At 36.8% G+C, this 23,386-nt stretch overlaps 2 protein-coding genes across 6 annotated transcripts in view; one reads left to right on the forward strand and one right to left on the reverse strand.

The window, feature by feature from the left end:
* Positions 1 to 16,008, reverse strand: part of ERCC8 (ERCC excision repair 8, CSA ubiquitin ligase complex subunit) — a 62,056-nt gene extending 46,048 nt beyond the window's left edge. For 2 of the 5 annotated variants that reach the window (XM_053223261.1, XM_015073818.3), the window contains exons 1-2: positions 15,851 to 16,008; positions 4,784 to 4,879 (exon numbers count right to left, since the gene is read on the reverse strand). In XM_053223261.1, coding sequence (XP_053079236.1) covers positions 4,784 to 4,879; positions 15,851 to 15,927 — 173 coding nt within the window. In that variant the 5' untranslated portion in view covers positions 15,928 to 16,008. Of the gene's footprint in view, positions 1 to 412; positions 4,510 to 4,783; positions 4,880 to 5,093; positions 5,297 to 15,850 lie in introns of those variants that run through there. The other 3 variants (XM_053223266.1, XM_053223262.1, XM_053223263.1) reach the window with 3 other exon arrangements.
* A 71-nt stretch (positions 16,009 to 16,079) lies between these two features.
* NDUFAF2 (NADH:ubiquinone oxidoreductase complex assembly factor 2) overlaps positions 16,080 to 23,386 on the forward strand; it is a 168,202-nt gene continuing 160,895 nt past the window's right edge. The window contains exon 1 of the mRNA XM_015073819.3: positions 16,080 to 16,284. Within this exon, the coding sequence (XP_014929305.1) occupies positions 16,158 to 16,284 (127 nt within the window). The 5' untranslated portion in view covers positions 16,080 to 16,157. The remainder of the gene's footprint in view (positions 16,285 to 23,386) is intronic.

Consider the following 23,386-nt stretch of genomic DNA (forward strand, 5'->3'; position numbering starts at 1 on the left):
TAACATAGACTTTAATAAACTAAAATTTCTCATTCTAGTATTTATAGAATGAATACAGAAAGATTCAATCTGTGATCATTTAAAGTTTATCTTTATAATTCCAAAAAGAATGGACAATAGAAACAAGATGGCAAAAGATTTATCTTAATTATTACGAAGTCATTCTTAATGTCCTAATTAAAATTGTGCTAAAAGAAAATGGAACCAGACAGACTAGCTGTTAACAAGGAACGATCTGACTCTAAGCAAGTTACTAAGCCTTTTAACATTTGTGAAAAAGGGTGCATTTTCACCCAAATCATAAAGAAGTCGTGTAAGTTAAATACAAGTGAGGTTTACATGGCCTCAAAGAGATAAAGGATCAATAAATGTTAGATTCCTTCCCTCTATTATTAAAAACACATTTACTCACTTCATTCAACTTTGAGCACCTGCTAGCATAACTGCAAACAAGGCAGGCATAGTTTCTGTTTTTCCAGGGTCTACAATCTACCACAAAAGACAGATCTATGGACAAATAAAGTATTGCCACTTGTTACTCTTATTACTCATAGTCAAACCTCATGTTTCTGTCTCTCTACTCGTTCTGGTTCTGTAATTTTACTCTCTGGTAAATTCCTAGGAAAGGGCTAGTGAGTGCAATAGTCCCTGAATTCTTGTATGTTACTGACAATTTGTCTCTTCTTTTGTACTTGAAAATCAGTCTGGCTGGATATCCAATCCCTGATTCACACTATTTCCTTGAAGATCTCAGACAAGAAACTTCACTTCTTTGGTATAAAGCCCCAAATCAGTTTTAGTTAAAATATGATTTCTTTCCTTTATATGTAGTTTCAGATCTGACTTATTTTAGGAAAGTCTTCTTGGACTATAGATTTAATATTGACTCTATTCTCCTCCTTTGCGTTTCATCTCTGGGAATTCCTATTATATGGGATGTTGGCTATTCTTTGCCTATCTTCCAAGTATGTCCGTATCTCTTGAGTCCTTTGTCTTTCTCCATTTCTTTTTGATTTTTAGAAATTTCCCCCTTTCTACTTTCTATTTCTAGGGTACTACCTCTTGTATTCATTTGCTTATGTACCTTATGCTTTAGTTTTCATTTCTGAAAACATTTTTCTTTTATTTATCATTTTTTCTTGAGTTTGTTCATCTCATTTACAAGTTTTCCTAATTCCAACTTGTTATTCTTTCACATGTTGTATCTTTTTAAAATGACTTTTAGCTAGTTTTGAAATATTAGGTTAGGGTTTTCACCTATTTTGTGGGTATATTTTTCTGGCACAACTACTATAAGGGTATTACTTAGTCCCTTTGCTCTTACACTAATTTTGAATGGAGTTTGATTTTAATCCTATTATTTTGCTCACGTTTATACTAAATTTTCTTCAACTTTCAAAAGAGAGGCCTGGTTTAGAATAATATTTACATTTTGTATCTCTAGGATATCCTCCTCTTTTTTTATAAGATGGTTCAAAACATGGTAGCTCATTTTCAGAGAACTCTTGGTTCTATTCACCTCCCCAATTTTTACCTGAGCCATCTTTTTTTGTTTCTGTGGTCCCTCTAATGCTCAATTTGGATTCTATTCCAAACAGTTTCTCCTCAGTTTTGTCTTTTAGGAAATCTTAAGTTGATTAGGTGGAGAGATTACAGGGCCCAGACTGGTCCAGCCCCTTCCAGTCTTACTGTGAACCCCTTAATAATTGGGAGTATGTCATCCTCTCCAGTGTCATCCACTGTGGTGAAATTAGCTTGCTAAACTTTCAACTAACTCTTATTTTGGAGTTATCAGGTCTATTAGACTGGCTTTCATTGCCTCTTTTGACATACAATGATATGACACGGACCTAGTAGTTATCAGTGATTTGTTCCCACTCATCCATATTTTGTGGTTTGGGGGGATATCTGATCAATTATACTTGTTAGAAGTATTATACATTCATTTTTTATGTTGCCCTCTTCAGTTTGTTATTTAACATGCAAGATAAGGATCTCGTGCCAGAAATGAACACAATTCTTTCCTCACTGAGAAAATCTTGCTACCAAAAATATCTCAGCTCATCTAAATTGTGTATTTAGTGATATAATAAATTTACATTCTGGTACAAGCTCCTTATCTTGTACACCAATTATAAAGGGTTCACGAGCCAGGAGCATGTTCAAGCAGCATTGATTTATAGACTTGTTTTAAGAAAAATTAAATACCAATTTGTAGAACAATAAGGTTAATTTAAAAGTAGTTCTTCAAAGTTCTTTGCTGAGACAGTTCTAAAAATCTGGTCAATGATGGGTAGTAAAGAAAGACAGCAAGTAATGCCATGCTAATGTGTTCACTATAAAACTTTTGTAGTTAACTAAGTGTGTATATAGGAAAATATTTATAACTTTTAACAACTACAAAATTAATAAAATTAACTTAGAAGAATTTAGAAGATATCAAACAAAATTTGAGCTTCATAGAATGGTGTGCAAACATACTTTATGCAACTGTACTTGTTAAAACATTATTTTCAGGTAGACTTCTTAAAATAACTCCTAACTTTGGAAATAAATCCTTCTTTATCAGATGTGTATATTCTGGTTTCGACTCTGGTTTCAGTGATATCACAACTCTCATGGTGGTTGGAAAATATTAAAAAGCATTTTGAACAAATTACATGTGCACTGGTTTTCTTGAGAAAGACATCAATATTTAATTTTCCATTAAACATATCTTTTTATTACTCTTTGCTGTCAAAAGGGTTTAATGCAAAAAACAAGTCTTAGCAAACATCTGAAATAGTTACAAATTTTTACCATTCACTGGGGAAAAAACTGTATTGAAAATCTTGACTTTTCTCAATATGCTCTGTAAAAAGACTCCTCAGCCTGTATTTTCCACATATTTTATGCACATATAATCTGTAATTTCCCATACTTCTCATTGACTCTGTCAACTGGTAGCCTACTAGCTTCATGTACTTCACAGGTCAGACAAGTGATCTCTATTCCAAATGGCTGGCTGGAGAGGCAGTACTTAGTATCTTTTCCACCAGCACCCATGACCAAAAAAAAAAAAAAAAAAAAATTAGCTATCACTTACTGTTCATGTCATTATTTTATAAGCAAATAGCCCACAGTGGACCTTGAATGGGAGGTACTATGTTGCATGTGGAAAAGTTCAGAACAAAGGAAATAATTGTCACAAATCGCCTTTTAGATTTAACCATGCGTTAAAGTGAGAATGTGTTCACTGTACGTGTTTCTCATATACTACTAGGTGGGACTATGACAAGTAGCTGAAAATAAAAAACAATTCTATCGAACCTATCTGGTTGATTTTAATGTAAATAGTAATAACACTTCATTATAATATAAAAATTCTGGGGTGATGTTATATGTAACATGACACAACAAACCTTAGTTACTTTACAGTTGTTCTGATTACAGACCACATGAAGCTTTTTGAACTTTCTTGTAAAACAATGTGGGATCAAGAGGAGTTTTAAGTGGGTGGATGGTATGTTGATATCTGCATTTTTTAAAGCATCAGCTGCTGTGTGGAGAATGGACTGAAAGGAGTAAAAGCATAGGTGATAAGCTTTTGATTAATAGGAGTGGGGGCAACCTCTAATGATATGCCAGGTCCTATGCTAAGCATGTTACACATATAATCTCATTTAAATGACAACAAATTTGTAACGTAGTTATTATTTTTGGCATTGCATAGCTAAGGCAACTGAGAACTAAAAGGGTTAGGTATGTTGCTCAAGGTCACTCACCTGCCAAGTGGTAAAGACAGGAGGAGCTCAAATACAGGTCTGGATTTTTCAAGCTTAATTCTCCACCATATACTTTCACTTTTTATATTTGTTTTCCCATTAGACTCCTTTAGAGTAGCAACTCCGTTTTTTCTTCATATTTGTATTTTCTTTACTTTTCTTTTCCCTTTCCCTCCTCTCTCTGCAGAGAGAGGAGGAAACAGGATCTGAAGCAGGCTCTGGGCTGTTGGCAGAGACATCATGCGAGACAAATGCTGGGCTCAGATTCACAAACTGAAATCATGACCTGAACCAGAGTATCGTGACCTAAGCCGGAGTCTGACCTTTAACCAACTGAGCCACCCAGGGCCCCCTTTTATTTTTTTTTATTTAAATTCAAGTTGGTCAACATATAGTGTACTATTGGTTTTGGGAGTAGAATTTAGTGATTCGTGACTTATCAGTCAGACTTACCAGTGCTCGTCCCAACAAGTGCCCTCTTTAATGCCCATCACCCTTTTAGCCCATGCCCTTTCACCTCCCCTGCAACCATTAGTTTGTTCTCTATATTTAAGACTCTCTCATGGTTTAGCAACTCTATTTTAAAATGGCACTTAAGACACACAATCCAGCACTTAAAAGCCCTCTGCAATCAAAAGTTTCAATGTCTGTTGACTTCACAATGAACATTCTCACAATTTGTGACACTGAGCCCCGCATCTGTCTCTGCACTGACAGCACAGAACCTGCCTGGTCGCTCTCCCTCTCTCTCTCTCTGCCTTTCCCCCGCTGGCACATGCACGGCACACTCTCTCTCTCTCTCTCTCAAAATAAATAAACATAAAGAAAATAAAATAAAGTAGTTTGGAAATGTTTACCTGGCAACGTTTTGTGTTTATTTAAATCAGTAATGTCAGATTTAAAATGCTACAATTTAGAAATTTTACTAATTTTTATGGAACCATTAACATAAGTAATTAGAAAGCAAGATTTGACTGCATCTCACTTTGACAAAAAATGTGTAAGTGTAATAAACTTACTATCTTGCTTCAACAGGTTCAATGTCAAGGGTATTAACTCCACTGCCATGGATCCTTTCAATATCTCTGTCTTTGTTTAACTCCAGTCCCAAAACCCTTGAATAAAATATAAAAATGGAAAGGGGAGGGGGGAAGAAAGACAGAATAAAAAAGTAATTTAAACATTAAAAACGTCCTTATTTCACCAAAATTACACATATTGCAAAAATTGCAAGTAATGTTTAAATATTCTACCACACATTCAAAGATATTTACAGATTTTTAAAGACCTTACATGAATTTAAAAAATATCAACAGTACTAACACTTACATATATGGAATTTCTCCTGAAGCATTATTTTAAACTTCATTTAAAGGGTGTACTTTAAGGCACCTGGGTGGCTTAGTTGGTTGAGCATTCAACTCCTGGTATGCCACAGGTTATGATCTTCTGGTTTGTGGGTTCAAGCTCCACACTGGGCTCTGTGCTGTCACTGTAGAGTATGCTTGGGATTCTCTCCTCTCTCTCTCTCAAAATAAGTAAATAAACTTAAAAAGAAGCTTAAAAAAATAATGGGTGTACTTCATTAAGATATTTACAGACTGAAATGTTCATGAAGAAAAAGTTAAATTCTGGTATCTTAAACTTAACTGAGGACACCTAGTGGACAAAAGCTTGAATTACAGTATTTAACAAAAAAATCCTTGGTGTTTCTTATGCCTTAGGCAGAAATACATGATGAGGATGTTTAATTCAACAATTAAGCACATTTTTAAAAACACAATTAAATATCTATAAGTCAAAATAGTTAATAAGTACTCTTACAAATTAAGATGAATGAAATTTCTGATATTACCTAAATGTAAGCTATCCTTATTCTGGAGAGGATATTAACATTAAATGAGTTAATACACGGAAAGTGCTCATCACAATGACTAGCACATAGTAAGAGCCCAGTGAAGGTTAAATATTAGAATTTGTCTTAATCTGTTGGATGTTAAAAAACATTTACATTAATTTAACCAGAATGATTTCTAAATTCATTATTGATCAACATGATGCTAACTTACATGAAAATTTTTAGCCTAATTGGTAGTTTTATTTAAAAAAAATAACAATGCACACTGCTAGAAAAGATATAAACTGATACTTTTATGCACTCACAGTAGCAGTATTAGTAATTGTAAACATTTTGGTAACCATTTTAGCAATATCAAATGTTTGATTTAAAGATATACATGGATATGTTAACTTGAATTTAAATAAAATTTAAAAAATAAATAGAAAAAAATAAAGATATACATGTGGCTTTGTCTTCTGGAACAAGTTTAGCCTTAGGTTCAAATATCCAGTCTAACACTTACTGTTTGTCTGACCTTGATCAGTAACAGTTACAGCTAATATTAAAAGCCTATTGTTCACTGACTCTGTAATTAGTGGTAATAGTAAGTGTAATAAGTGGTAACCTAGGTGGTAGGTTACATTATTAACTGCTTTTCCTGATTATAAAACTAAGACATAACTAATCTTCCCAAGGTCATACATCTAATAATTGGCTGAACTGGATCTGAACTCTGATCCTTTTTCTCCAGACCATTATGCTGTTCTCCTATCTCTGAGATTCAATATTTCACCACAAAATAATTTTTCACATTTTCCATTGAAATTTCCATTTCTTCTTAAAATGTTTTTCTATTTGATGATTTTTCAGATTATATCATTAATGTGTGCTTCTTGTAACCAGTAAAATAATATACAAACATAAACAAAGGTAATCATCCCTTCCTTGAGTTCCTTTCTCTGAACAGTGAGAAATGTGGCTCTCATTATCATGAATATATTTCTTTGATCAATATCATTATATGTAACCGATCTCCTGTCACCAATATCATCCCCATCCCCAAAAAGAATGCTGCTCACCAGGCTTGGGCTTTGATTTCTACCTCCCCTGACACTCCACTGCCTGGGCTGGTCAGTCCCCACACTTAAGAGCACCTCCTCAACCTGGTTAGGGTCTGCATTATCACTTTAGACCAATCTAATCCCTGCCAGTGTATGGAAACCTACCTCTGCCCAAACTAAAGACTTTAGGACTGAAGTTTTAATGAACTAAGAGGGGTTAAATGAAGGAAAGTAGGAGGGTAATGCGACAGGGAAATGAGGATATGGTGTGTGTAGATGGAGACAAGGTGTGCAAAAAGAGTTAATATAGCAGGCCAGAGACTGCTATCCTTAGAAAGGTCTACCTACAAGATTGGCTTTTGTCTGCTTCTGGGATTTCAGGTGGGTTCCCATTATTCCTGGATAGGAATGGTTCTCTGTGCCTAAACTCTATGGAGTAAACAAGGTGCACTGTGATGAATATCTGAGAGTATGGAGTTTTGCTACATGTTAGGAACATGCATGTTCATGCTAGGAATTTTGGTTCATGTTCTAAAAGAAGAGCTAAACAAAGTTCCTCAGACAGAAGGGAAATGATACAGGAAGGAAACCTGGGACATCAGGATTGAAGAGAGAGCAAAAGAAGTCATAAATATCTAGGCCAATATAATAGACAACTCTCCTTACAGTATGCTTGGCAGTTGAAAAAAATGTATAACATTATCTTATGGGGTTCACAATATGTAAAGACAACAACATATGGTGGAGGGTTAAAAGTGGTAAAATTTCTATATGCCAAATGAAGCAGTAAACTACAGATTCTAAGGAGAGAATGAAAGTGGGTATTTTATAATTCCTAGAACAATCACCAAAAATATCATATAAAGAGATGTCACAAGAGATTAATTAAAATTGAATATTAAATAATGTTTAAATAACCCCCCACCCCCCAAAAAAAGGAAAGGAATATGCGCAACTAGCACACTCATCCACCACTGGTGGGAATGTAAGTTTTTACAAAACTACCAGTTTCTTAAAAAGTGAAGCATAGGGGCACCTGGGTGGCTCAGTTGGTTGAGCCTCTGACTCCCGGTTTTATCTCAGATAGTGATCCTGTGGTTTCGTGGGTTTGAGCCCCATGTCAGGCTCTGCGCTGATAGGGTGGAGCCAGATGGGATTCCCTCTCTGCCCCTCCCTTGCTGGCGCTGTTGCTCTCTCTCTCTCAAAAATAAATAAATAAGGGGTGCCTGCGTGGCTCAGTTGGTTAAGCATCTGACTTTGGCTCAGGTCATGATCTCACTGTCCGTGAGTTCAAGCCCTGCGTCAGGCTCTGGGCCGGTAGCTCAGAGCCTGGAGCCTGCTTCCGATTCTCTATCTCCCTCTCTCTCTGCTCCTTCCCCACTCATGCTCTGTCTCTGTCTCTCTCTCAAAAATAAAAAAGAAAAACATAAAAATAAATAAATAAATAAATAAAAAAAAAGTGAAGCATATACTCTAGTCATTCAAAAATTAGGCATGGATCCAAGAGAAATAAAAGCACAAAGATATGTACATGTATCCACACAAAGATTTGTACATGAACATTCACAGTAGCTTTATATATAATAGCCAAAAACTGGAAACATTTAAATGTTCACCAAGAACTGAATGGATAGAGGCACCTGGATGGCTCAGTCGGTTGGGCATCCGACTTCAGCATAAGTCATGATCTCCCCGTTCACAAGTTCCAGCCCCCACATCCAGCTCTGTGCTGACACCTCAGAATCTGAAGCCTGCTTCGGATTCTGTCTGTCTCTCTCTCTCTCTCTCTCTCTCTCTGCCCCTTCCCCGCTTGCACTCTGTCTCTCTCAAAAATAAATAAACATTAAAAAAAAAGTGAATGGATAAACTGTTATATATCCAGAAAAGAGAATATTCCTTACCAATAAAAAGGAATCAAAAGGAGAAATTTCAAAATAATTATGCTCAATGAAAAGTCAGACAAAACACAGTTTCATTTATACTAAATTCTGGCATATGCACAGTAATATATGCTGACAGAAAGCAGAGGAGTGGTTTCCTGGAGCAGAACAGGATGAAGCAGGGAAAGAAATAAAAGGAATTATGATGAAATTTTTGGCTTGTGGATATTTGTTATCCTGATGGTAATGGTTTAAAAAGTGTATATGTATGTCAAAACTCATCAAACTGTTTTCTCTAACTAAATGTGCAGTTTATTATATGTCAAATATACCTCAAGAATGTTGTGAAAAAAACTGGGGTTAGGAATTATAAACTTTGCAAATCAGTGCTCATGCTTTTGTCTTTAATCATTGACAAGGAAGACCTTGGAGCAAATTAGAGTAGACATCTTTAAATAAAATATGACTATGCAGTTGTTTAGTTAAGCAAAGACATCACTTAATGAGGGGAATCTTTAAAAAGAAGCCCTACTTTAAATGCTTTATCTTAACTTAAATATACAAGCAGTCCTCACTTTGTACAATCTGCAAACTAAACAGAATTTCAGGTACCAGGATTTAGTTAAATACCAGACCCCCAACAATGTGGCTCAAAAGTCATTTACTACAGTATGTTAACCGTGACTAACAGCATAAAACACAAAGTTGGATACTACCTTTTCAGTCCACAAATCACCACAAAAATAACATGCACATCATAGCTTGTGACCAATTTACATGACTTCTTTCAAAGTCTGTAAGTGATTGGTTACTGTGCATTTGTTATTCAGTTCACACACAAACTGTAAAGGTCTGTGCTTCTGAGATAATCCTGTAAGAAATTTTAGAAAAATGGGTAATTATAAGAGAGAATTGGCCAACAAAATGAAAGAGCACCAAAGAAACGCTAAGTGATAATGCTGGAAGTAAAGCTTAAATGGACTGCAAATGGAAATACAGAAGAAATAGCTGACTGTGGAAATATTGACACTATGGCCACCTGACAAAGTCTAAAGAGGCACACTGAGGAAATCAATGCAGGTGAGTGAACCTACCCAAATAAATGATGAAAAGTGGTTGTGATGAAAAGGCTAAGGATGTTCTAGAGGAAACAACACTGGCAAAAACACTCACATTAAAAAAACAAAAACAAAAACAAAAAAAACCTCTCAGAGATATTTCACGACATTGAAATGCAAAGGATAAAATGTTCAAATCTGATTCAGACTTAGAAAGAATGATAATTAGGCAAGATATAGAGAAGATGCTCTACTTGTATTATAAGTTATACAATGAAAATACTCAGAGAGAGAGAGAGAGAGGGTGAGCAGGGGAGGGGCAGAGAGAGGGGCAGAAAGAGAGAATCCCAAGCAGACTCCCACTGTCAGCACCAAAGCCTGACATGGGACTCGAATTCACAAACAGTGAGATCATGACCTGAGCCAAAATCAAGAATTGAACACTTACCCTACTGAGCCACTCAGGCACCCTGTTTCTTTTAATGAAAACAAAAAAAATTTTTTTAATGTTTATTCACTTTTGAGAGAGAGAGAGAGAAAGAGCACGTGCAAGACAGCATGAGTGGGAGAGGGGTAGAGAGGGAGACAGAATCCAAAGCAGGCTCCAGGCTCTGAGCCACATGTGGGGCTCAAACTCACATACTGCGAGATCATGACCTGAGCCGAAGTTGGATGCTTAATCAACTGAGCCACCCAGGCACTGCCCCTGGTTTTTTTAATATAAAGAGAGAACTGTAGTTCAAATTGTTTCTAATGTTTTACATTAACGTGTACTAAAGGTTTACTGTTTTTTTCATTTTTTATGTATTTATGACTGACAATAAAAGGTTAGTGTTTGACAAAGAAATTTTAAATACCACAGAATAATAGTTTCTCCACCGATTATTAAAGTTACCTTTCCTAGGTTCAGTGAGCACAATTAGTTTTATAGATGTGCACCATTACACAAAGAAAGGACTACCTGAATATTTATATGCCAATTGTCTGAAGTAGAATTAAATGTGCTGAACAGAGTGCCATATCATCTTTCCTTTATAAACCATACCCATAATTATATGATTCTATGATTTTCAGAGATTTCTTAAAATGTTTTATTAACTCATTTTATGATTTCAAGTTTTTATTGAAATTCTAGTTAGCTGACATATATGGTGACATTGATTACAGATGTAGAATTCTGTGATTTATCACTTCCATATAACAGTGCTCATCACAAGTGCCTTCCTTAAAATCGATCACCTACTTAGCCCATTCCCCGCCATCTCCCTCCATCAACCCTCAGTTTATTCTCTATAGTGAAGAGTCTCTTATGGTTTCCCTCCCTCTCTATTTTTTGCATTTCCCCTATGTTCATCTGTTTTGTTTCTTAAATTCTAATGAGTGAAATCACAAGGTATTTGTCCTTCTCTCACTTATTTCACTTAGCACAAAACACTAGCTCCATCCATGTTGTTGCAAATGGCAAGACTTCATTCTTTTTATGGCTAATATTCCATTATATATACCACATCTTCTTTATCCATTCATCAGTCAATGGACATTTGGGCTCTTTCTATATAGCTTGGCTATTGTTGATAATGCTGCTATAAACATTGGGGTGCATATGCCCCTTCGAATCAGTATTTTTGTATCCATTTGGGTAAATACGCAAAAGATGTTTTTATTACCTTGTTTGTTTTAGTTGAATAAACATTTAAGGCATATGCAAAGCAAATGAATATGGAATCTTGGACCTATGCAAAGCAAATGAATGTGGAATCTTTCTCCAGCAATAGTTGTCAATCCTGGCTAAACCTAACAATCACTTAGGGAGCTTTCAAGAAATCCCAGTGGCCTGGACCAATTAAATCAGAATCTTTAGGGTTGGAACTTTGGCACAAATACTTTTTCCAAAGACCCTAGGTGATTCCTATGTTATGGCAAAGTTGAGAAAAACTGTTCCATCGTTTTGTATTTTCCCCAAGTCTTTTATAACATTTTCTCAATCAATATACCTTACTGAACAGCATTTTATGTTAAGCCATTTGTTTGAATTATTTCAAAAGTGGTCTATGTAGTTTTTGTAAGAATAGCAACTCTTTCTGCATTTGTATTTCATTAGCTCATATTAAAATGGCATAAGCAGGGGCACCTGAGTGGCTCAGTCAGCTGGTTGAGTACCTGACTCTTGATTCCCTCAGGTCACCATCCCAGAGTCGTGGGATTGAGTTCCACACCAAGCTCCACACTGAGAGTGAAGTCTGCTTCTGATTCTACCTCTGCCCCTCTTCCCTGTTCATGGTAGCGCTCGCTCTCTCTCTCTCTCTCTAAAAAGAAAATAAATCTTGGGTCGCCTGGGTGGCTCAGTTAAGCTCTTGATTTTGGCTCAGGTCATTATCTCGCTGTTGGTAGGTTTGAGCCCTGCACTGGGCTCTGTGCTGACAGCATGGAGCCTGCTTGGGATTCTCTCTCTGCCTCTCCCCTGCTTGTGTGTGTGCACACTCTCTCTCTAAAAATAAATAAACTTCAAAAAATAAATCTTAATAAAATAAAATGGCATAATCAGAATAATTAGGTCACGGAATTTTAACAAAGAGCTTTACTTAATTGCTTCTTCAGATCAAGGACTATTTAAAATTAAAAGACTGAAAAAAAACACTGTTTTAGACTCTCAGTAGCTGACATGATTTAAATTTTTACTGATATAATAAGACTTCTGAACTTACTAGATTAAAAAATAAAGCTGATTCTTTTTTAAAAAGTACAGTTATTTTCACAAAAATTAAAGGTCCAACAGGCAAGTTCATTCACTTTCCAATGTTTACTGATCATAATGGAAGAATTGCAGAACTACTTGGTGGAAACAAGCTAAATTATCAGAGAAGACTGACAAATTTTGATAAAAGTAAATTTTGAGTTTTTACAGTCACTGAAATAAAACTTGGGTTCTTGGAATTATTGAAATAAAAAACTCTGGATATGTCTATATGCTTTTATTAGAATGGATCAATGAGCTGAGTAGGAATTGCTGCCTATCCTGCACTGACTGGGGTTGGGGACAAGGGGACAACAGTGGATGCAATATCAATCATGCTTAAAACTGATCATCAAAGATCAGCTTGCTTAAAAAAGATTTAATGTTTACTTATTTAGTTAAAATTAAATGCAGTATTTGAAACATATTTTCCCATTCTAAAAGCACAATACTAAATATAAAGCTGATGCAACATTTTAGAATACAAAACACATAAATTGCTTCGTGAAAACAGGCAAAAGATTATTATCATGCATTACAATAGTTTATTATTTTTGTCTGTTTGTAATTGTGGTAGGACAGGATAGTCCTTTGCTTTTCCATACAAGAGTAAGCTTAGGAATGCTTTACTTCCTTCTAGATCTGGCTGCCTGTAGATATAGACCCTTTCCTCTACTGCCTTACTGCCAGTTTCATTAAATACAGTATATGATAGAAGTTTATTAATACTGTACTGTAGTCAACATCCACATGAGCATATACAATGGTTCCCATGCAGAAAAAGATTACATTGAGCCAATAGACAGCAGTAATTCCATGAGTGATAGTGAGAGTCATCCTACACTATAACCCTCCTCTCTCGTCTCCCTCACACCAGCAACAAAGGTTTTCAAAATGCAGGTTCATTTGTTTATTTTTCTTTATATTTGGTATTCTTTATTATTTCGTATTATAATACAATATCGTTATCATTTTTATATGAATATTTTTGGGTTGTGGAACAAATTATCTGAGTTTCCATTATTTCCTATGGGGAAATTCACTTTGATATGCAAGTGATTTGGGTTACAAGCATGTTTCCGGAACGAATTAAGCTCACAAACCAGGGCTTTACCGTAAATCTTTTGTTGTTTTAAGCTGCTAAGTTTTGGGGGTACTTTGTTACCCATCCACTGATAACTAATATAGCAGGTGAGTTCTTCTTTTGGGATATTAGAAAAAATCATATGTATCAGTTTTCAGTAACTAACTATACTCTGCTTTTCTCTTTAAAGAGAGAGTCGACAATTAAAAAGTCATTAATGTTGGCAGTTCCCACTTCCTTTCCTCTGTCATTCTCCAACTCACTGAAATCTTATTTTTATTCCCACAATTCTTCTGAAAATACTCTTTTCAAGGCCATCCGTGACTACCCTGCTGTTTAGATATAATGTATACTTTTAATTCCTCCTAATTCCTATTTCTTGAATAACACCATCCGCTTAATACAAACTCTTCTAGGCCTCTTTTCTCATGTCTTTTTTCTCATAAGGGTTAAGAAAACAATAAACTAATAAAAAAATAAATACATAATACAATTTCAGTATTAATAAATTGAATAGAGAGAATAATGGGATGGGGAACCACTGAGAGCAAAGAAGGGCGCTAGGGCCAGCAAACGACACATTTCATGGCTTCCTCTTTAAACAGTCTTCTTTTAGTGTACATGACACTTCATCACCCTGGTTTTCCTTCAACTCCTCTTTGAAGTCTTCTTCCGCCTAACTTTATTTATTTATTTTAATGTTTATTTATTTTTGAGAGAGAGTGTGAGTGGGGGAGAGGCAAAAAGAGAGGGGGAGACAATCTGAAGCAGGTTCCAGGCTCTTAGCTGTCAGCACAGAGTTCGACATGGGGCTCAAACCCCCAAACTCGAGATCATGACCTGAGCTGAAGTCGGACGCTTAACTGACTGAGCCACCCAGACGCTTCCCAGCCTAACTTCAAATGTTGATTTTCTTGGGGCACCTGGGTGGCTCAGTCAGTTAAGCGTCTGACTTCAGCTCAGGTCATGATCTCACAGTTTGTCGGTCTGAGTCCTGTGTTGGGCTCTGTGCAGACAGCTCAGAGCCTGGAGCCTGCTCCAGAGTCTATGTCTCCCTCTCTCTCTCTGCTCCTCCCTACTTGCAGTCTCTCCCTCTCTCAGAAATAAACATCTAAAAAAATTTTTTAAAAATGTTGATTTTTCTCAGATTGTTTCTTACTGAACTGCCTTTCTTACTCTACAAATAGTGCCTAGGTGATCTCATTCCCACATCACTTCACATACTATTTCACATTAAAGATCTCTCAATTTCTTCTGAGCATCAAATATATATCATGAAGTTTGTCTTCCTCTCTCCAAGTCACAGGTTCTTCAAAAGTAATAAGGGAGGGGTGCCTGGGTAGCTCAACCCGTTAAGCATCTGACTCTTGGTTTCAGCTCAGGTCATGATCTCATGGTTTTGTGAGTTTGAGCCCCACATCAGGCTCTGTGCTGACAGTGTGGAGCCTGCTTGGGATTCTCTCTCTCTCTCTCTCTCTCTCTCTCTCTCTCTCTCTCTCTCTCCCCCTCCACCACTCATGCTGTCTCTGTCTCAAAATAAATAGACTTAAACAAATTAAAAAAAAAAGAGAAAGTAATGTGGAAAAAATCAGTATGGGCAAAGTTACAATAAAACTTGTTCCCCCCTTTGGAAAGTCCTATCTACATGAATACCATCATCATTCACCCTGCTATACAAAGCAACTATCTGGGAATCACTGTTGACGCTTTCTTTTCACCATTTATTATATATCCAAACAATTTCCATAGCTCGTTGATTTTATTTCTTAAATATTTTTCATATATCCTCACTGTCTTTGACTCCACCGCCGCTACTTCTCTGGCTCAGGCTTCCACCTGCTCTCTCCTGACAACTAGAACAGTTACCTAACTTGACTTTCGCTGCTTGCTCTCAACTTCAATCCACTCTCCAGGCAGAAGACAAAATCCAACAGTTGTCACCTTATTATCCTCTTCACCAAGCACACAAGGCTCTTCCTCACTGAACTTCCGGACTACATTTCCAGCTTCATCTCCTGTCACCGCCCCCCTTGTCTGCTCTAGTCATGCTAAACTTGGTTCAGTTCTTGGCCTACACTCGGCTCCTAGCATAATGCTTGGGTAAAAGTGGGAGTTCACTAAGTATGTCGACTGACTGAATGAAGGAATCTTTGGAGAGTAGTTATTCCTCGGGGAGTGGAGAGGAAACGTAATGTGAGGGAGGAGTAAGGTGAAACGAAAGGATTTTCGCCAGAACCCGAGTGCGCACCCACCTGCCTACAGGAATGTAAAAGGTATCTTATTTTCGTCGGCCGCAAGGCAGAAGAGATTAAAGGCGAGTATGGTGGAGGTAAAGTGATAATGAAGCGGGAAAGTGAGAGGCAAGACTCACATAGCCATTGGTCCAGATTTGAATGGGCTGTTTGAGAAAAAAGTAAGGTTTTCTTTACCTCCGTGTGGACTCCGCTCTCCGGAGGCGAAGAGGGTCTTCCAAACCGGTCTGTCTCGCTGACAAAAACCCTAACATCCTGTCCCTTCACACCGGCTTGAACACCGGACGCCGCCATGACAGAGCGCGGAGGCTGTACCAGTGGCGTCTCCCATTGGTCAAGCCAGATGACACCCGACCAATGGTGAGCGCCGTTACTAGAAGGGCGTGAGGCTAAAGTGGGTGGGCGGGGTGCGCGGCTAGAGAGCGCGTGTGTTTGGGTCCTGGCGGATCCGTCTGAGATTCGCGCTGAAAGCCGTACAGACTGCATGGGTTGGTCTCAGGATTTGTTCCGTGCCTTATGGAGAGCGCTGTCAAAGGAAGCGAAGGAGCAAGTCGGCACAGACCGGTTCGGGAACAAATACTACCATGTTCCGGAATACAGGAACTGGAGAGGTGAGATGACAGCGAGCGCAGCGGCTGCTTGGTCAGTAAATAAGGGGAAAGTGAGAGCGTCTAGTCAACTAACACAGTGTGCGACAGTTGTGATGTCATCTAGGGGGACAGCGCAAGTTCGTTCACCTCGCCAACCCCTTCACTCTGAGCTTTGCGCCGCGGCCCAGTCGAGTGTGTGCCCGCCGTCCCTGGGTTGCAGTGCCTTGGTAAGGTGCGCCCCGCCGCGATCCGCGAGAGCACCGCACAGCATACACAGCTGTCCTCCCCACGCAGAGAGCCCACAGGCGGAGGACACCCCGGCCCTGGTCCTGGTCTTTGGGCGACGCAGACAGGGACAGGTCCACGGAGGTCTTTTACCAGAGGGCCTTGGGAGGGCAGGAAAGTAGCTTTTCCTCCTCTTGTGCTCTCCTTGCGATCAGTCCAGCGTTCTCTAATTGAAGCGGTGTTATCTTGAGCGCCTCGGCTTTTTCCTCTTGGTGTTTACCTTTTTCAGCCGCTGGGGCGCTGGCCACATGCGTCACCTTACTCCAACGTATCAGAAGTAGGTCTCTGCGCACCGTGAAGAGATCCTCACAAGGCTTCATGTTACCTTCCCCACGAATTTGCACTCCAAAACCCCGTAGAGCTCACTTTAAGATCATTGCACTAGCCGTGGTGTTTTTTAAGATTCATACGAAGTAGTGGAGTTTGGAAAGTTAGAGGACGTTCCTGTCTGCTCAAATCCCGTCACGTAGCAGCCATGATAACCTCTTCAGTGTTGTTCCATCATCGCAATGCGAAAGATCTCAGGTTTTGGGGTCGGATGGGCTTGGATTAGAATTTCAGCCCTGACACCTAATAGCTGAGGGAACACGGACGAAGTATTTGTCCTCCCAAGTCTCATTCTCCTCATCTGAAAGTTAGACACGATAATAATGGTTGCATTGAGAAACACTAAGAATTTTACTAAATTGTGTTCCATTCATTTCTTTTAACTCTAGTCAAAGGGAATTACTTCTTCCTTCCTTTCTCTTAGAGCACATGTAAAGTGCTTTCCATGATTTATCACTCAAAGTTGTTTTGCCTAGCCTTTTTCTGTAACTTAGCATCTTAGATTTGTTTCCCAAGTGAGCTTCCAGACTCTCAGGGCAGGGAATATATCTTTATTTCTTTTTTTTTTTTTTAAGTCCACAAAGAAACTACGTAGCATGTTGACGGTCTTTCTTCACGGACTGCAAGCAGAAGGAAAGATTTTTCTTTTCCATAAGTTGTCAGGAACATTAAAGAAATATGCAGAACATCAGTTGACTTTTTTAAAGTATAATTTACATACAGTAACACTCATCCTTTTTGGTGTGTGGTTTTATGTTTTTTGATAAATTCATAGAGTCCCGTAGCTATCACACAATGAAGATATGGAATGGTTCTGTCACTTCCCAAATTCCCTCTACCCCTTAGAAGTTCATTCCTTCACCCCATAACCAGCCCTTGGCAATCACTGATCTGTTTTAGGTCCCTATAATTTTGCCTTTTCCAGAATGTTATATACATGAAATTACATAGGATGTAGTCTTTCAAGTCTAGCTTATTTCACACAGTATAATACAGTTAAGATTCATCCATGTGTCTGTCTGTAGTTGTTCCTTTTAATTGCTAAGTAGTATTTCGTTGATGGTGTACCACAGTTTATCCATTCACTACTCAAAGGACTTGGGTTGTTTCTAGTTTTTGTTGATTGTGAAGAAAGCTTCTATAAACATTCACATACAGGATTTTATGTGAATCATTTTCCATTTCTCTTGTGTAAATACGTAGGCGTGAGATTGCTGAGTTGTGTGCATGTGTATATACCTTTATAAGAAACTACCTCACTTTTCCAAATTGCCTATACTATTTTACATTCCTGCCAGCAATGTTAAGAAAATTCTAGTGACACATCCTCAGTAGCACCTGGTATTGTCAGGTTTTTGTTGTTGTTATTACTTATTTTTATTTTATCCATTCTATTAGTTGCATAGTGGTGTCTCTTTGTGGTTTTGATTTTCATCTTCCTAATGACTGATAATGTTGAGAATCTTTTTATGTGCTTATTTGGCATCCACAGATCTTTAGTGAAATATCTGTTCAAATCTTGTGACCATTAAAAATACAGTAAAACCTTGGATTGGGACTAACTTGTTCTGCAAGTGTTCTGCAAGACAAGCAAAATTTCTAATAAATTTTAACATGATAAATGAGTGATGCCTTGCAACATGAGTAGTACATGATGCTGAATGTCACATTTTCACAACACCAATGGTTCTTGAAATTCGCTTTGGTATGCAAGTGCTTTGCGTTACAAGCATGTTTCTGGAATGAATTATGCTTGCAAACCAAGGTTTTATTATAATTTTGTATCAACTTCATTGTATCATTTCAGTGAAAATATAGTATCATTGAAGAAAGATTAAAATGTAAAAAATCATGTATTCTAAGAACATAATTAGTGAGTCAAGGGATATGTTGGTCTTTAACCATCTTATAACACCAGATTGTTTTCCAAAGTGCTTATAAATTTATACTTATATCAGCTTGATATTTCAAATTCATGTACTCTTGGTTGTGAGAAAATTAGGATTTTATTGATGATGTAGGAGAATCATTGTATGCTGCTATATGATATATCTGTGTCATTCAGTTCTTAGATATTTTAGGCCTGTGGCACAGATACACGTTACATTCTCCCAATATCATTACACATTTCCTAAGCCTTCCACTGTAAATCAAGGGGAAAGATCCTTAGTTTGTTTTAAAGCAAGTTTTCAGAAAATGAATCATTGAACTTTCTTATTTCCTTTGTATAAAAGACAGCACTTTAGAGGTCTCCTTGAGTTTTCGTTGAATTGAATAAATTGTTGAGCATTTAACATGATCACTGAAGAGTATTTAAGAACTCTTCAGAGGAAATGACTTTTTTCTTTTACTTCAGTTAATTAGTGTGGTGCCAGTCATTAAAGAACTACTGTATTTTCCACATAGGATATTATTTAATGAGAGCGAAGATAGTTATGCAATTTAAAATAGATCTCTTGAGTATTGTCCAGTCAGTTGAATTTAAGTTTAGAATTTATTGTTGAAATTTTAACTTTTTAAAACGCATTTTGGCATTTCAGGATAAGAAGATTGTGAATATAGCATTATTAGTTGGCATTTTTTAATTAAAAGATGTTAATTAACATATTTTTATTGAAAGTTTGCTTGCTTTATGATGGAGTACTTAGCAAAAGAGTCCCCAAACAAACTTTGTGTAGAAATTTCCTTTGATGTTGCACCCTTTTTATTTATAGTATCTCTGCTTTTTTATCCATCTAGTTTCATTTATCTCATGTTTCAAAAGGAGTTTCTTCCTAAAGTAAATTCTTGTATACTCGATTCTGACTAGAACCTCTTTGAACCTTGTTTTATTATTTTCACCTTTATCTTTTGCACATTTATTAAAAATCCGCAACCAGTTAAAAATGACAAGTTTATTACTGAAAGACTATTTTTGAGTTGTTAATTTGCTAATAGACATTGTGAATGTCCAAATTTGGGGAGGAAGATGAATATCATGCATAATTTGCAAAAAACAATATTTGAAGTATTGTGTTTGGCTCTGGATATCACACTTCAGGAGAGATCCAGAGTGTCCAGACAGAGGTAGTGAAAATGATGAAAATTTCTAGAAATCATATCTATGACTATTAGCTGTGAGTCTTGAGGAGATTTATCCTGTGAAGAGAAGATTTAGGAGTAGCTTCACATATTTGGAAGATTGTTGTACAGAAAAAGATTAGGCTCATCTGTGCAGACATTTAAATTAGAACTCAGGTCAGAGGGGACATGTTTATCTTTTTTATAAGAAATAACTTTCAGACCATTAGAGCTATGTTATAAAAGGAAGAGAGTGCCTTGTGTTTAATTGTAGCCGAGAGAATTTAGGGAGATAAGGAGCTGAACACATTTGATCAGCACCTTGTATTGATAAATACAATTTCAGAAAGTATGGTTTAAGAGCATCCTTTGTCCGGGCTTGGAAGGGGTAGGAAATACCACGGACATTAGAACTAGAGAAAGCTAGTGAGGGGATAGACAGGGTCAGATACTAAAATGCCTTGAATACTCTAAGTTTGAAGTTTGCACTTTATTCTGTAGCTGGTAGGTAGCCATTGAAAAGCTTGTGACATGATAAGAGCTGCTGGAGAAATAACTCCAAAAGCCCTGTAGAAGGTGAGCTAGAGGGGAGAGGGAGGAGCTGAAATACTATTTGATGGGAGCATTTCTAGATTGACCTTGATCCTGGAAAGAGCTCTTATGAGACTGAAGTGATGTGAATGGAAAGAAAAGTTTTGATTTAGCAAAACTTTTAAACTTGACAATGACTTAGACTGGTGGAAGGGAAAGAAAAGATGAGAGGCCAAAGATGATTTTGTTTTAATTCTGGAGAGCTGGTGGATTGTGGTGTACTGATTCATGCAAATAGAGGCTAATAGGGACACATGCAAATAGAGAAGTAGGCTTTGGATTGGGGGTGGTCAAAGAGTAAATGGAGTTTGTTTGTTATAATAGGACAACTGTATAATCAGGCAATTTTATATTCAGATCTGCAGCTCCAAAGATGTTACTGATTAAAATACAGATTTGGAAGCCACTTTTATATAGGTGATCATTAAAACTGTAGGGATGTTTATTCAAGCAGGGAGAGAGTAATAACAAGATCAGATTAAGAGACACGTATTTAGAAATGCTATCATTTTAGTGGTTTCTCAGTCCAGGAGGAATAGATCCAAACTACCTGGCTGACGTTCATGACCTTTAAGTCTATCCTGAAAGTGACATTTGTTTATAATCTAATCTGTAGATCGATAATTTTGTAAGAAGCATAGATATTTATATTAATAGAAATCAAACCTGAAAGTTTACATGATTTTTACCAGGGAGTTGAATCAGATAATAGTTATTTACTTTTCAGCATTCAGAAAAAAATGAATTAAACTTGATTGAATACAGCCATTTAAGAGTTGTATCTAGTTTGTTACTGTTCATAATACTGAGTTTAGTTGATGTTCCCAAAACAGAATTGGTTGGGGGCCAAGGCAGGGATAGCAATGGGCAGTAGGTAACGTTGACGTCTTCTTTCAGAATCCAGGACAAATGTTTCATCAGACGTGGTAGCTAGATTTATTTTGGGGATACATTTTTAAAAACTGTATAACCCTCATTAGGGCTTTTTGCATAGTGAATTGTTATACTAGGCTACTAGCAGTGATTTTAAAATTGTCATATTTAAATAATTATGAAATAAATCTCTTCAAAATTTTATTAGAAAATTTTACATTCCAAAAGATTTTTTTCATTTTGTTCTCAGTCTTTTAATGAAGCATTATTTGAACATTTATGAAACTTGTGAGCAAAGAAAAGTTTGTGCTAAGATTTTCATGAAAGCATTTTACTGCCAAATTATATTTTATATACTTTCTAATTTATATGGATACATTTAGACTCACACATATTATCAGTGTGCTAAGTACAGAATTTATAATAACATTTCCTGAATTTTTAAAATTTTAGAGTGAGAGAGAGAGAGCTCAGGGGAGAGGGGCAGAGGGAAAGAGAGAGAATCTTAAGCTGGCTTCACGCTCAGCATAGAGCTGGACACAGGGCTGGATCCCACAACCCTGGGATCATGACCTGAGCTGAAATTAAGAGTCGGGTACTCAGCCGAGGCACCCAGGCACCCCAACATTTCCTGAAATTTATATTTCTTTTTTTTTAATTTTAGATAGTTAGCATACAGTACAATATTGGTTTAAGGAGTAGATTTCAGTGATTCATCACTTACATACAACATCCAGTGCTCATCATACCACGTGCCCTCTTTAATACACATCACTCATCTAGCTCATCTCTCACCTACCTCTCTCCATCAACCTCAGTTTGATCTTTAGGAGTCTCTTGTGGTTTGTTTACCTCTTCCCTCTTCTCCCCCTTCCCCTATGTTCATCTGTTTTGCTTCTTAAATTACACATATGAGTTAAATCATATGGTATTTTTCTTTCTCAGATTGACCTATTTTGCTCAGCATAATACTTTCTAGTTCCATCTACATGCTTGCACATGACAAGATTTCATTCTTTTTGATGGCTGAGTAATAATTCCATTGTGTGTGTGTGTGTGTGTGTGTGTGTGTGTGTGTGTGTGTGCCCGCGCGCCACATGTTCTTTATCCACTGAATTTTATATGTCAAGCTTTCTGGTTAAAAAAAAGTCTTTTAAATTTGGACTTCTCAAACACTTTTGAGAAGCCAAATCAGAGAAAGTATACACCAAACCTTAGAAGTAGTAATTTTGAATTGAGGTTCATCAATATAAAATTGAATTTTAATTAAAATTGAAGGATATTTTAGGGGGCCTAGGTGGCTTGGTTGGTTAAGATCGACTCTAGGTTTCAGCTCAGGTCATAATCTCACAGTTCATTGGATCACGCCCCGCACCGAGCTCTGTGCTGACAGCATGGACCCTGCTTGGGATCCTCTCTCTCCTTCTCTCTCTGCCATTTCTTTATGCATGCTCTCTCTCAAAATAAAGAAGCTTAAAATAAAATAAAATAGAGTACTTTATATTATTTATATGTGTTTCCTTTTTTAAAAAGAATATTACAGTAGTTGGATTTTCTAGCCTGAAAATCATTTCTGTTTTATTTATCTTTCAGTTTATTTTTAACTGTCGAATTATGAAATATTCCAGACATATAGAGAAAAGGATAAAACAAACTTCCATGTACCCATCATTCATTTGCAACAGTTACCAACTCATAGCTAAATTTTATTTTCTCCCTTTCCTCAACTCATCTTTCCTCTTATTTTGAAGCAAACACTAAACATGATGTTAATTTATCTGTAAGCATCTTAGTATATGTCTCTTAAACACAAGACTCCTCTTTTTAAATATGACAGTAAACCATTATCTCATATAGAAATCAACAATTTCTTAACATCATTAAATATACTTTTTGTCACATTTCTCTGGTTTTCCCTGGTCATGTTAATTTATTGATTTGTTTACTTATTTTTACAGTTTGTATAAATGTAGCTCCAAACAAAATC

This window comes from Acinonyx jubatus, chromosome A1 (genome assembly GCF_027475565.1).
Source record: "Acinonyx jubatus isolate Ajub_Pintada_27869175 chromosome A1, VMU_Ajub_asm_v1.0, whole genome shotgun sequence".
Taxonomy (NCBI): Eukaryota; Metazoa; Chordata; class Mammalia; order Carnivora; family Felidae; genus Acinonyx; species Acinonyx jubatus.